At 39.2% G+C, this 15,836-nt stretch overlaps 1 protein-coding gene across 10 annotated transcripts in view; it reads right to left on the reverse strand.

Annotated features, from left to right (window-relative positions):
* TRDN (triadin) overlaps positions 1 to 15,836 on the reverse strand; it is a 301,086-nt gene that overhangs the window by 123,342 nt on the left and 161,908 nt on the right. For all 10 annotated transcript variants that reach the window (XM_067546684.1, XM_067546692.1, XM_067546686.1 and 7 more), the window contains 3 exons: positions 13,032 to 13,067; positions 11,603 to 11,665; positions 10,840 to 10,902 (listed from right to left, as the gene is read on the reverse strand). In XM_067546684.1, the coding sequence (XP_067402785.1) occupies positions 10,840 to 10,902; positions 11,603 to 11,665; positions 13,032 to 13,067 (162 nt within the window). The remainder of the gene's footprint in view (positions 1 to 10,839; positions 10,903 to 11,602; positions 11,666 to 13,031; positions 13,068 to 15,836) is intronic.

Here is a 15,836-nt window from a genome sequence, read left to right on the forward strand (position 1 = left end):
ATTTATTCTTAAAGGCTTGCCATTTCTGGTTCTTGCCTAAAATGATGGACACTGGGCACAATAGCACTTCTTTTGTTTTGAACGTGACTTGACAGGGAGCGAAATCATCCCACAGAGATTCAGCTGCAGAAACAACAGTGGTATGTGCATCACCCTGTTTGTCCTCTCCACTCCCTCCCATTACTCCCTGTTCTGCAGGTTCAGGGATTAATTTACAAGAAAGGATTAAAGAAATTAACTATACATAGCTGGACTAAGCAATGCTTAAAGGGTGACAGAACAACACTGTCTTCTTGATAAAGTGTTCAGTTCTCTTGAAAGGTTTAACTACAGCTGGGCCATTGCTCCATTAGGAGAGCAGATTAAAAGTTCTTCCTCTGCTGAGCTAACTAAAACCAGCCAATCAATCAGTCTGAAAGGCTGCTCGCTCTGACAGAGAGCAGCCACCTTTCTTTCTTATAAGAGCTTTATATCCACAATGCCAAGTGCAATGCAGAAGCTGTCATATGTCACTGCAAGGTGAGTGCCTGAGCTGGAGGGTGGGGGGGAAGAAGAAGAGGCCCTGGTATTGAGCAGCTTCTCACATCACCATTTCCACCCTAAGAATCCATTCATTAGACAGCAGGGATACAATTTTCAAAAGTTCCACAGTGATTTAGGAGCCTACGTGCTCATGTCAAAAGTTACATAGGCACTTTGGAGATCAGTATACTTGAAAATCAATGGGAGTAATGTGCCTAACCCTCTTAGGGGCTTTGTAAATCCCAATCTGCAGCTTCAGAGGCCTAAATACCTTTCAAATTTGGGCCTAAGATACTTTGGAAAATGACTCAGTTTCCTAAGTCAGTTAGGTGCTTTGAAACTTGTACAGTAGGGCATGAAACCTATCTATGACTTTGCATATTTCCCAGGAGCAGACTCCCTTAACATGCAGTTGAATAGAGACTATGGGGATTTACTCTGTATTTATATTTTGTAGTTTGTTTGCACTGGCCCCTTACTATATACTAGCAATTACTTTGCTTTTCATAGAGTCATGGATTCTGACACCAGAAGGGACCATTGTGATAATCTAGTCTGACCTTCTGTATAACACAGGTCATTGAACTTCCCCCAAATAATTCCCAGAGCAGATCTTGTAGGAAAAATATTTAATCTTGTTATAAAAATTGCCAGTGATGGGGAATCGACCATGACCTTTGGTAAATTGTTCCTTTAGCTAATTACTATCACTTAAAATTTACACCGTATTTCCAGGCTGAATTTGTCTAGCTTTAACTTCCAATAACTAAATCATATTATACCTTTCTCTGGTAGATTTAAGGGCTAATTGTCAAATGTGTGTTCCCCACATAGATACTTACAGACTGTAATCAAGTCATTCGACCTTCTCATTGTTAAGCAAAATAGATTGAACTTCTGGAGCCTATCACTATAAGACATGTTTTCTAATCCTTTAATCATTCTCATGGCTCCTCTCTCTACCTCTCCAATTTATCAACATCCTTTTTGCTTTGTGGAGACCAGAATTGGATGCAGTATTCCAGCTGCAATAGTTACACCAATGCCAAATACTAAATGCTTCTGCTCAGACAGATGTAACCTGATTTTTACTATAATACCATATTTGACTATGTTTGTCCTTGCTGAGTTGGGAAGCATCAATAAGGTAAGTGGGATTGTATTTTACTTTCCCAGAGCATAGGGAGCAAGTATCTAGGTATGGGCCTACAGTATTTAGTTTACAAAGGTATCTGCAAAGTAAAACCAAAAGGAAATATTCTTATATCCCATAAACCTGCTATTTATTACAGTCTAAGACATGTAGCACCACAGGCCTGATTCTCCATTGCCTTCTGCTGAACATTGTCATTTACACCTGTGCAAAGTGAGTATGAAATGCTACCAAATCAAATTCTCCATTCACCTACACCGGTTTTAAATCTATGTGCCTAAGCAAGTGTAAATGGCAATACAAGGAATAAGGCAGTAGGGAAATGGGTCCGAAGGTTGCAGGGGGTATATTTGGGTGTCACGTGTGGCTATAACTATGAGTAAAAGGGAAAATTAAACAAAGGAATATTTAGGTGGAATTTAATGATTTTTTTCTTGACTTTGAGACCTATTAAGACTGAGAATAATCTTCTAAAGAGGTCCAGTCACATCAGACATTTAAAATAAAACTAGATAAAGCACTTGTAGATATACTGTATGGAATCATCTTGCATCGCAAGAAGGATGAATTAGATGACCTAATAAGTCATCTCCATCTCCACTTTCTATGATGTTATTATACAAAGCCCCTATTTCCCAAATAGGAAATTGTTAGCGAAGTTGAAAGGGAGAGGAAAACCAGTGAATAACATCAACAGGCAACAATGTAGAAATCTGCTCTCAGACTTTCTGTGGGTTAATAAGCATAGCCCAGTCCTCAAGTTAGTCTGCATAGCTTGTGTCTGAAAGGAAAAAAAGCAGCTATTAGTGGAGAATGTCAGGAAACAGCAGGTGAGTCATAAACAGGACCCAGGGGAGGGTAGAAAAAGTAGTAAGGATGGGTCTGAGATACTAATAATGCTAGGAGCAAGTTATTAGCCAGGAATGAATCCGTCTGCAACAGAGGAGATGAAGCCTAGAGCTCCAGTTAATCAGACAGGGAACCCAGATGCTCAAAATGAGAATTGTGGGTTTTACTCCATGGGTAATAAAATAATAATAATGATGATGATGATATAAGGGCACAAGCAGAACCAGAGCCCTCTTTTGCTGAGGGCTGTACAAACACACAGGACATCCTGGTCCTGCTCCAGTAGGCATGGGGTAAAGAGTCAAGACACAAGTGAGTGTAGTAATCAATCAATCAGAGGGAAAGTCTTGAGGGAGTACCAGGGTAAAAGCAATAAGCAACTGCAAGTGCTTTGTCCTACAATGTGTAGAACTCCATATTTCTGACTCTCAATTTCTTTGACTCTAAAATAATATTTTTTAAAATTCCCTATCAATTCATAATCCTCTGTGCTCCCTTAACTTTTGCCCTGCACATACACGTCTCTGGATAAGGCAACCCTAGGCAATTCACTGCCTATTATCTTTCTGTTATTTTATTTCTATATTGTTTTCCCTACTTCGATCTCTCATAAGCTATCTCTTAACAGCCCTCCTCCTCCAGCATTATTAGTTTCCTTCAGATACAGTCCTATTCAAAGAAAAAACAGCTACTGCTCACCCCCCGCCCCAGGTAAGACTCACTTATAAAAAGGCTTTAAAGCAGGAAATGCCCAATTAAGTTATCCTTCCTTAACACACCCTAACCCTCCACACATCATATTTAATCACAGATGGACTTTGCCACTCTACAAATAGGTCCCATTCACCTCCAAAATGTACAGTAACACAGGTACACCCCATATTCTTCAAAGTCACACTATACCCAAAAAACCCCCACCCTAACTCTGACCTCAGTACTATCAATATACAGGCCTGTTAAGCATCCATGGACCAGTGAATGGTATGATGTGTTATTTTCTGGTAGGACAGTGTGTTGGAAGTTAGTGGCATCTCTCCTATCAAGTGTGCACAAGGTTTTCTCTGCTTATTTTCTTTTCAGTTGACCAGGGACCAAAAGCCCCCCTCCTCCCCACCCAATTCAAGCCTCTTGTAGTGGTATGCGGTGTCATGCCCACATCAGTGGGTATGCCAAGAGTGTTTCTTTCAGGTACAATATTATGCCATTCAAACCATGGTTAGTTCACTGTTATTTGCTGGCTCTGCTGGAAGTCCTGCCCTGGAAGGTGATACTTCTGAGAAGGGTATCATGTTAGGCTGGCATTTTAACATCGTTCCAGGATGTACCGCCTTCCAGAAGTGACAATTGCAGCATGGCTGGGTGGGAAAGCAATAGACATAAATAATAGATACACATCTTTAATTCTTTCTTTCAAGATGAACAGTTACATGTGGTAATGTTTAGTAACGGAAAAAACCAGACAGACAAAAGAAAAGAATAGACAATTGGCCACCAGATGTCACCACTATTTCTCTTATCAGTAGAAAACTATCTAACATGAGGAATGCACTAGATAAATGTGGGCAGGGAAGCCACACACATGAAGGCTGTAGGAGGGTTTTTGTACTGATCAGAAATTTAAAAACTGGTCCTAGGGATTTCTTTGTCTGCCTCTATAAAGCAAAGTAGCAAAGGCCAAACTGTGGGAGAATGGAATGGCCTTTTCTCCTCATTTCCCATGTATCTGTGCCCTTTTGCAAGTTGCAAAGAGTGGCATTAAACAGAACAGAGTGGAGGACAATATGCCTGCCATCAGACCATGCAATAAAGGCAGCAGTAAGGCCCTGTCCCCTCATCCCTGAGTACTTCAGTTCTGCTCCCTGCAATGCTATTATAACATCCCCCCTCCAAATACAGAGGACACAGACTCTCCTCCTAGTGACTATCAGGCATGCCACCTCTAGGCCTTGGTACAGTACCTCACTGAATCCACATAGGTGAAAGTTCCAGATACATGAGAGTCACAAGGTAATCATTTTAATCTTTACATTTGAGGGCAAATGCAGCCTCACTGCTTAAAGTCCCCAAAGCAGGCTCACTTGAGTGATACAAAGGCAGTGTTAAAGGACATTGGTATTCTGAGAGTAGGCACCACGCCAGATTATTCTAGTTCAGCACAGGAATAATCCCCATGAGGGAAGTGTAGAGGGTCACTGCCTTGCAAGGATGCCTGAGTACAAACATGCACATCACACACACTGATCTTTGATAAGCAGTTTATTGCTCTGATGACCTCACTTGTTCTGTCCCTGCTATGCATAGTTTTTTGGGTGGGCACCTATGCATGACACTTGCAAAGAATTTGTCTGAACAGACCAGATCTTGAGAGGCCCTGAGCGTTTTCCACAAATTAGGCCCTATATTTGTAAACAGTAGTTGTTTTTGCTAAATGTCATTTGTTCATTCTGTGTAAGAGGATCTCTTCCAAGAAGGCTGATTTTCACAAAGTACTGAACGCCTGCCTTCAAAAGAATAGAAATAAAAAGCAGGCTCTTTTCTCATGCAATTTTCAAGTTGGATGTCCCAAAATGGAGGCAGGCACTCAAAATCACAGCTCACTTGTGAAAATCTTAGCACTGCACTTGTCACCCCATCCAGATTGCTGCTCAGTAAGACTCCTTCATGAATGTGCACAGATATGGCTGTATATTTTTCCACCATAGTGGAGTAGGGGTTTTTAAATAGGATTGTGCCAGGCCCTTATTTCTGCCAATTATGTTTGTTTCAGCAAGACTTCTGAGTTTAAAACAACAGAATTATCTGTTTTTTAAAACAATTAGCACAATGTTTTTGTACTAACTGAAGATCAGAGGATTAATGTGTTTTATTTACAATACACTTTAAAAAACTAATTAAGAATCCTCTAGTTAATTTTGTACTGAAGACAGAGAACATTCAATATTAGTCTTCTCTGCAGGGGGGTGGAGAGAGAGAGAGAAGATGTGGCAGGAGGGGATTAAGAAAGGGAGAGAATTTGCATGCAAACCAACAAATACACCATAGAGAAGCAGTTAGTACAGAGCTATGCCAGGAAATGCAAGTGGTAAAATTGCACCATGGACGTCCCCTCACCACCACCCAAAAAACCCATTTGTTAATTGGCACTAATCTCTAAAATGTTAATCAGAAAATATAAAGGATATGCAGTGAGGTGGTAAAATGTTGCCCTTTAAATGGGTAAAAGGTGGCTGTCAGGGGAAGAGTTGCCCTCAAAGCATTATTTTAAGGCTATTCTTATTTATAGAGAATCTCTGCCTCTCAGTCAATCACACACATAAGCCATCATTTCATTGTAGGAAGAGACTGGGTTAACAGGCCTTTTGAGTTTTATGGAGAGTGTTAATAGGCCTTGTGGAAGCTGTGAGTTTTATGGAGGGATTTGAATGAAAGGATGAAGCATAGTTTGGGGGATAGGGTTTCAGGAAGTGAGTTTCAGGCATAAAGGGGCCACACAGCAGACAGTGCAAAAACAAGCATGGAAGGCAAAAAGGGAATGCTTTCTTGTCGGTTTAAGAGAACTCAAAGGGTTGATGGGAAGCAGAGAGACACAAAATCAGAGAAGTGGGCAGTAGAGAGGTAAAGCAGGGGCTTTGAAGGCATGGGCAACGAGTTTATATTTAATGCAATAGTCACTGCCTGTCCTTTTAATCGAAAAAGATAAAAATAATTAAATAGGAAACCATCCCCATAATCCTGCTTTTGGTTGCTTATTTAGACTGCAAGTTCCAAGTGTCACCAGTCAGCAATCTCTGCTGTATCTACCCAAAGCATTTAAATATAACCACACGCTGAGATTGCTCATTTTTAGATTTTGGGCTACACAGTACCATCCCGTTGATCAAATGTGGCAATTATTGCAGACTTAAAGTATTTTAGGGATAACAACTCATGCTGCCAGTCAATACTAAAAAGAGAACATGAATTCAAAGAGCAAATCCAATGACAAATAACAGCAACATGTGTAACTAGAATATATTATGGATTACCATCATCTAACACAAAGACCAGTAAACTCTTCAAAAATGCAGCAAACCATGGAGCTAAAAAAGGGACTGAAAAGTGGAGACTGTCTTGCATTGTCTAATTTGTCTCTCTCCAGCCTCGTTAGGATGACTCACTGGGTATAGTAACAGGTTGTGAAGATGAACATGTTAATAACTTTGCACTGTAGTTTGAACAGAAAATGTAATCTTTTCAAATTCCGTATTATTGCATAAAAAGCAAGTTTATAGCCAGAATAAAGTGATACGGGTCATTTTGAATCATCTTAAGTTATGATATTTTATTTTTAAATCTATATTTGTATATTTAAAGATGCAATTTAACTTTATACTTCAAGTAAATTCTATGGATTATATATCCTCCCAGGTTATGATATAATTAAAGATGAGATCTGAATAATTAGAAGCATAGATCATGCCAGGAACACCTGAGTTGTAGTTCTAGCTCTGATAATGCTTCCTCTGATGCTGGTTTTAACCCCTTCTTTGTGGTGTTAAGCACTGTTCCATTCTATTATTATACTGTGATCATCACCATGGCATCTAAGTGCCCATTAACTGTTATGACGGGTACTCAGCAACCTCTCAAAAAAATCAACTGTTGATATCACAAAGATGAGCATCCATAAATGCTTTTTTCTGAGCCACTCCTCATAAGGTTTTGCATGAATAGAGTTGGCCCTATTTGTATACATGACTAAGACAGGTGTTATTGTAAGTTCTACTATAATATTTTGAGTGGACATATCTTTAAGAATTAGTATAAAAGTCCCTGTCTTTGTCACTTTAGTCCTTCGCATTTCAGAGTTCAGAAGCCTATCAGTAACCTCCTTGCTGTTGTACGACATGAGCTTACATCCACAAACTGCAAAGCATTCAAGATCCTTATGTGTTTACTAGAACAATATTGCTACAGTTAATTGCCCCAAGTATTCAAAAATAATGAGTCAGACCCCAAAAAACTAATGAGATTAGTTAAAAATGGCAAAAATGTTAAAACAATAAATTGTGGGTTCTTTTTGTTTGCCTTCTGGTGTTTGAGCCTTTGGGGTTCCTGTTTTCAAGCCTTTCTCCCTAATCATGAAAGTAGAAAAATACTTTTTTTTTTTTTTTAAATTAAAGCTGAGATACTCCTTTAATCACATGACTCCCATAGGTGTGGCCTTAAGAAAAACACAAATAATGCATGATGTGTGATAAAAATCATGCGAGTTGGCAACACTATAATTGTAATTTGTCTCCCCCATTATGATTTCCTGCTTTTTAGGGGTTCAAAATGAGATAATATCAAAATCAGACGAACCATTTCTGAATTACAAGACCTGTAACATGGTTTCCTTTCCCAAGGACTATGCATTGATGTGGTGGGACAGCTTGCATGGTCCAATGACCCCGAGAGCTATGCTGGTGGGAATATAACTAACTTGTAAGGCCACCCATGTCAGGTTGAAGAGTAGAAACCAGTCAAAAGGCAGTCCACCAGTCCTCCTGGTAAGGGGCTGGGAATGGATTAACAATCTGCTCCCGTAAAAAAACAAAGCTGTTACAGAAACCTACCCTCCTGCTCAGCTCAATGAACTCAACTCCACTCAATTCAACTCAGTTAGACCTGGAAGAGAGATGACGATACAAAGTGGCCAAACCTGAAAGGAAGCTACTCCTCTGATGAATCCTCTCTCCTAAATCCATAACTAAAATCAGTATGTGGAACAGGCAGACACTATATATGTCTAGTAAAACAGCCCACGTAAGAAAAGAAATGGACAGGTATAAACTAGATATACTAGGCCTAAGTGAAGTGAGATGGGTAACATCATAACAAATAACTGTCATCTGGACACATCCTACTATATTCTGGGCTACTGAATGCCAGTGTGGGTAGTCAGGCCTAGCAGTTGGAGCAGAAGTGGTCAGGCCTAGCATAAAAGTGGTCAGAGCTGGAGTCAGAGGCCAGAAACAGAGCCAAAGTTAGGGACCAGGAGTCAGGTACCAAGCAAGGCTACAGCAGATGGCCAAGACAGTAGCAGAGCTGGAGCAAGGCCAGGAGCAGGCCAGGCAAGGAGAAATTGCAGCTGTGAGTGTGTGTAGTGAGCAGCCAGGGATCAGTTGTTGCTGTCGGGCTTAAGAGCAGGCCTGCTGACTTTCTCAGCCAATTAGGTGGAATAGTCAGTCAGGTGGCCCTGCTGTGGCTCAGCTGTGCTCATAGGTCCCCTAGAGACTGGGCAGGTGCAGCTGCAAGTCCTCCTTCCTGGCTATGGATAATGTACATAGAGATGGCATGACCTGATACTGTCAAGGAGGGCAACTAAAAGCCTGACAAAATTATAACAGAACAATTTACATCAAAGTTTCAGAAAGTGCCCATTATTCAGTGCTATACTCTAAAAAATCAAGCTAGCCAAGAGGAACAAGAAAACTTGTATGAACAGCTACAGAGCATGATAGGCAAGGTCCTGAAAAGGGATGTCTTCCTGGTAGCTGGAGACATGAACACTAAAGGAGAGAGCAACAATATACAGAGGGAAGTAATCATGGGAAAATAAGGTCTTTGTTAAATGAACTAAAATGTGGAAATGTTTGCTGATTTTTGTAGAATGATGAGCTGATCACTGGAGGAACTATTTCCCTCACTGTACTATTCACAAGATAACATGGAGGTAGCCAGACCACAGAACAGGGAACCAAATTGATCACATTATGATTCAGCACAAATGGAGTAGAACTTTAGAGTTTGTACATAACAGGGTGCAGGAACAGATCATGACACAGTGGATAGAACAGTCTTATGGAAGTTGCTACACCCAGAAATCTGTGAATACTATTCAGCTCTTCTATGAAAATATGACTTGCTAAATAATACATAATAGCGGACTGACTAAGTTACAAGTGTCAGACAAGGATGTCTCATGTCACCCTTGACTTTCTTACTGATAATAGATTGGGTAATAAGAACAACCAAGGGGTATAAAATAGATTTCTGCACAGAAGTTAGAAGATCTTGACTTTGCAGATTACATCAACCTGCTACCTCATACCCACGGAGAAAAACAAACTAAAACAAATTATCTCCAAACCCAGGCACAATTAGTAGGGCTGAAAATCAACACAGAGAACTAAAACCATGAGAATAAACACACAATAAACACCAATAACACTTTCTGAGATTGGCATAGATGTGGTCTGACACTTCACAATTCTTAAGAGTATCATAAGCAAAAAAGGTGGAACAGACAGAATAGTGAAAATCAGACATGTCTTTGCAATCCTAATGTCGATCTGGAGAAACACGCTTTGACTATTTAACACCATTGTAAAGTCAGTCTTGGAGACTTATCAAGGCCTTATTATCTAAACTCCAAATTTTTATAAACAGCTGCCTCAGACCAATCTTCAACATCAGATGGTCAAGAAAAAAAATTGCAAATGAAGAGCTTTGGAGGAGGAAGAAATGGAAACTGATAGGACAGGAAATTATGGAACAAAACTAAAGATGGCTAGATCACACATGAAGGAAAGAACTGAACAACATAACAAGACTGGCACTAGACAGGAATCCCCAGAGCAAGAGGGGACAAGGTAGACCAAGGAAAACTTGGAAATGCACAATAGAAGCAGAAATGAAAGATATTAAAATGACCAGGGAAGAAGCTATATTTGAATTTAAAACACGTTTTAACATGAGTCAGTTAACACAAAATCATTGGAAAATCATTGGAAATTCTAGTGTAGACAAGACATAAAGCATTTGTTCCTAGTCATCACTTTAAAAAAAAACCAACAAACTGCTTTTGCTTATGCTAAGTAATGTTTAACATGTCAAACTATGTTTTAATATGGTTTCTAACATGATGTATTTCTCCTAGCATAGATAAAGCCTTAGACAACTAACCACCCTATTTTCCCTGCTACCTTTTACCATCTGTACCTAAAATTATTTGAATGTGAAAAAACTGTCCCTGCTAAATTTAATCCCAAATCTGAAAATCCCCCTTTTCATATAGTACTACTCCTTTTTTTAATCAAGAAGCCACTAGCTATGCCAAACATTGAATGCATTGAGTGGGGTTACTTATGCCACAGCTTAATGAGGTGTCAGAAATGGGGGGAGATGGCTTATTTCTGTCCAAATCCACAGAATTGGGGGAGGGAGGAGCCCTGGAGCCTTAAGTAATGGGAATTTACATACTAACCTATTTTAAATGTTTAAAAATTGAAAATGCATACATTAAATAATCAGACATCTATTGAAGAAACTGACAAATTTCAATTTCTTACCTGCTTTTTTTATTTCAGGGACAGCTGTCTTCTCAGGGGATTTCTTTTTTTCCTCTTCTTTTTCTAACATTTAATTAAAAGAAAGTCATTTGATATGCTAGAACTATGAATCACACACTCAAATATGCAGTCAGCCAGCCCTGATGGGCACATGCTGAAAAAATGTGACATTTTTGAGTTTAGATCAGACGATTCTCATGTAGCCATTGTATGTCGTCACAGAGCAATCAGATAAAAATGAAAGTTAATCAGAAAGCATCAGCTATGGATAATTTGGACCCTTAATAATTCATCAAAGGCCAGGTGAGAATCATCAGTGAAGGAATGTGGTACATTTTAGTTTAAGTTACTAATGGTAGCTGCAAATCTTGATTATGACTATCAAAACTGCATGGTACTGATGTCATTGAAACTCGTACACAGAGTACAAAGCTAAGTGTCCACCATTTTCACATATGGCACTATAGCCATGTCCTATTGCCATGGACAGTCTCATAACAGGGGGGCTAAACCACAATGGTTGGCATTGATTCTCTGGCTTATCACCCAGGAAAGCCTTAAAAAAACTGATAATAAAAATGGAGAAAGTAGTAAAACATGGGATGGTGATATTAACAAGATAAGGGAAGAACATCCAATAGGAGAGCAATGTGGTACTGCAAGCTCAGGGTCTAATCTGCCACCATTGAAGTTAATGGGAATTTAGCCATAGATTTCAATGGGAGCCGGATCAACCTCTCAACAAAATTTTCCAAAGCCATACCTTTCTTTTTAGATTCAGGAATAGCTCTCTTCTCTTGGTTTACCCTCTTTTCCTCTCCTGTTCCTAAGAAAAGATTTAGAAGAAGTTCAGTTACATTTTTTTTATCTTACTAAAGAACTATGATCACATTTTATAAAGCAATAAGGTGAAAGATCTGTGTAAGGCCTGATACTTAAACACAGAGTAAGGCAAAAAAGACAGCATAGCTCTGGGAGATGTATTTTATCTCTATGGCATCACATTGGTAGACCAAGACTATGTGTGACAGATGTCTTTTGGGCCAAACAGTGTCATTTAAGGCAGATTAACCTGTTTCAGACTTTTGTGTTACGTTTTACTAAACCTGCCCGTGTTTGGCCAACTGAAGTATGCTTTGGAAGATTTACCATCACAATGCATAAAACATAGATCTGGCGATCAGTCTATGCAATGGAGAAGACATGCAAATCTGAACCAATCAGTATCTTATTAAGGACACTACTGTCATCCCTTCAAATATATAACATATTCTATACTCCAGAGTCCACATAAAGCTGAGGCTAGAATAGGAGCCAGTGTGTGCGCCAGATAATTATTTAAGAAATAGGCACTTATTCAATAAGTTACACCCATTAATCTATTATAACTAAGATTTTTTGAGGTGATACAGTAGGCCTGCATTTGTTCTGACTTAGTGCTTCCCTTATAAAACCTGACTGACAATAGAGAAACTTGTAAGAAATACTCAGCAATAAGTGCAGAATCCCATGAAAAGCCTGTGTAAATAATATACCTTCATAACATTTTTATGAATTGGACCTTTAAAACTGTCATTACAAGGTATCTGCTATTCATGGTGAATTGCAGTTAAACCATTGTCTACTAAAGAACATGACAATCTTTTACATTCACATGTCTCTATTTTATGGATTCAGTGGACGAGAGTAGAAATTAGCTTTTTTCTTTATGAAGGCCACAACAATTTAATTACTTATTGCATGAGTGTTATTAATTGGTAAAATAGAATTAGGTATGGGACATCAAGAAACACATTTCCTATCTTCTTTCCCTCTTTTTGTTAAGGAATGAATTCCCATTAAATGCTAGTAAAATAATAGCAAATGTAAATGCCCTTTCTATTGTCCATCCCCCAGCCCTCCAGGTTTGCCCCTTCAAGTTGGGCAGTTATGGGTATCAGCTGAGTTAGCACAGCTATAGCTTTATATTTTGTGATGCTTTGCTATTATGAATATGTACAAGAAGCCAGCCTATATTGTTATACAAAATAGCACATGCAAAATATCATGAGCCATAAAGTGAAAGCTCTTTCTTTCCTTGAAAATTGTTCTGGGGTAGAAGCTTTTCTGAATCTAGCAGATCCAAGCAACAAATATGCTATTAGCCCTTGCATAAATTAACATCAAGAGAAAAGAAAAATTAAGTTACTTACTTTTCATTTCCTTAACTATCGAAATAGGCTTTTCTTCTGCATGAAAATATATATAAAAAGAACATTCTTAAAAACAGGGAATGCAAAAAAGTTAATTACAAATACAGCACAGCATGCTTTCAGAAATTAAAGAAGCAAACAAAAATGTGTGTGGGACTGATACAAAAATAGACATTTTCTTAGTAGTTATAAACCCTTGGTCTTTGTGAACTTGTTCTGCAAATAAGAATACATTGCATAAAATAGAGAGACTTGCTTATCAGCATAAAGGAATCTTACCAAACCAAATTGGTTCTGACTTTCTAACAGCCATGATAAATCTCTGGTTAAATGTTGAGCACTATCTCAAGATGTACTCCTTTTAAAATATATTTGGTCATTTTCTCCCTTTTTTATTGTCTTTGGAAAACCAAAGACAAGTCCCTTGTGATTTTTCGACAAACTGTTGCACCCAGTTGTTTGTGTGTACCTGATGTTCTGCCAGTTAGTTCCCAGTTAATCATGATTAAGTTTAAGCTGACTATGGGTTACAAACAGAGTAACCATTTGATTATATGTAAGCATATGGTTAACTAAGGCACTGATCAAGAAATGCAAAATTCAAAAATGTTGTGCAATAAGCGATATGGGCAGTATTTGAGGAAAAGCAAATATGCATAACAATGTCAAAAATGTGAACTTTTTATGTTGGGCCACATTCTCATCTGTGCCCTGCTTCCACTAATCCAGGGGTTCTTTCTCCACTAGTCCCATTCCCACTGCTCTAAAACAGGGGCAAGAGGGAATGCCCAGCTAGGGAAACTCAGCTGCTTTCTGTCCCCTTTTGGCCACCAGAACAATCCAAAGGAGTTCAGATTGCTTTTCAGGATCTGACCCAATATCGAAACTATTGATGCTCAGTTCGGAAGAACTGGAATGTGACGTAGCCCAAAATGAAGTGAGAAAATACTTAAAAAAAAAAAAAAAAAATCGTGTTCAGTCACTGTGCTATTGTGTCTTTTGAGAGATGACACAGTGTTGCTACAACTCAGGATCATCACATATCAATGCATCAGACAGCACAAAGTCTCCTGTCACTGGTACTCCATTTACTTTTCCTGAGGGCAGGAAGAGAAAGCAGAGCACGAATCAGATCTGCCACGTTCAGAGATGCCTGCAGTGATCTGAAAAGCAACCTGTGCCTTGACAGGCAAGATACAATAATCTAGCCTAACTGCAGATCCATTCTAGAATTCTTGCCAAACTGAACCTGTGTGAAAATGTGTTCCTGTGACAGGGTGCAGGGTACCTGCTTTACAATGAAAAGGTAGTTAGCTCCAGCTCCTCTCCCCTTGCACAGGTGCTCAGAGGAAGGGCCATTAGAATGTTTGCATCAAAAAGGGAGGAAAAGACCTTTGGTTGACGGGCTTCACAAGGGCGGCCTGTTGGACTGGGAGAAATCCGAGACTGAACACAACTGTTTTCTATAGCAAAGTCAATTTACCAATTTATTCTACTATAATAAATTGTCCACTACCACATCTCTCAAGTGTACCACATTCTGAGGGATGTCATTCATTTTAGTCCCAAAATTATCTAGGTTTCATACGCATTTGATGTCCCTTGCTTTTATTGTTGCAAATTATAAGGCATCATTAAACTGAGGTTGTAGAAAGAGTAATTTACAGTAAAAGAAGGAATCCTGCCTCATTTTAAGTGTGTTGCATGAATACATGTTCTGTACCCTTCTTACTAAGTCTTTTTCATGCACCACATTCCACGTTTGGACCATGACAAGTTAAGAGGTATGTCTAATGCCAACAGAAAACTTGCCACATCTGAAGCATAGAGCTTCTTCCAAGCATAAACATAACTAATATGAAGGGCTAAATGCTGAGCAAGGGTATATGAACCAAGAGGTAGCTTTTGGTGCAGAGAAGGGGGAGTGGTACATGAGTAGGTACAAGGGCCAGAAAATAGAGATATAGGAAATTGTGGGAATGGCAGTGGAGGACTATCTAAACTTGAGGCCAGGTACCTGCACCTTTACTACTTCCACGCTGTGAAGTGGGTGGGTAGGGGATGGGTCACAGTTCAGTGCGTGCTCTGACCCATTCCTCCAGCATGGCAGCTCAGGTTGATTGTGCGCATAGGGGCTTTGAGTGTGGATAAGAGGGGGTGTTGGGCAAAAACACATGGTACGAAAATCAGACCTATCCTAACATGGGCAGCAGAGGAAATAAATGAATAATGAAACTCGCCAACCCTGCTCAGGCTGTGTGCAGGGTTTGAACTCATGGCCTTCAGCACTAAAATAATGAACACCTTCTGTTAATCTAAAAGGTTAATTCCTATAACTAGAAGCTGTAGCAGACTCGTAAACCTCTGTGGACCAGTCACTTATAGGAGGAAATGTAAAACACACACTGAAAAGAGGGTTATACAACCAAATTCAGAACTTTACTCTAGCTGTCCTCAAAATGTAATTCAGTACAGACAAATATACATAACTAGTTTGGAAATCAGGAGTCTATCTAGGGAATTTATGCTAAATGAAACAATCATCCAGGAGATTGATCAAGAAAATGACTTATGCATTATGATTTACTAAACAGTAGTTCAGTGCTCCTCTATCAAAGACAAAGAGATAATAGATGTTCTCAGAGAGATGAAGTTCAGAGCTTATTTTGCAGAGTAACTTTTTACCCCATCTGGAATGTCACCTGCAGCACTAGCCACCATATCACTAAATGGGAAACTCAGGCAAAACTATTACACATGAAGGATAAGCAACACATGGAAAATAGGTTACTGGAAAATTGATTG

This window comes from Emydura macquarii, unplaced genomic scaffold, assembly GCF_026122565.2.
Source record: "Emydura macquarii macquarii isolate MOO-44397 ecotype Brisbane River unplaced genomic scaffold, CSIRO-AGI_Emac_v2 contig_1146, whole genome shotgun sequence".
Classification (NCBI taxonomy): domain Eukaryota; kingdom Metazoa; phylum Chordata; order Testudines; family Chelidae; genus Emydura; species Emydura macquarii.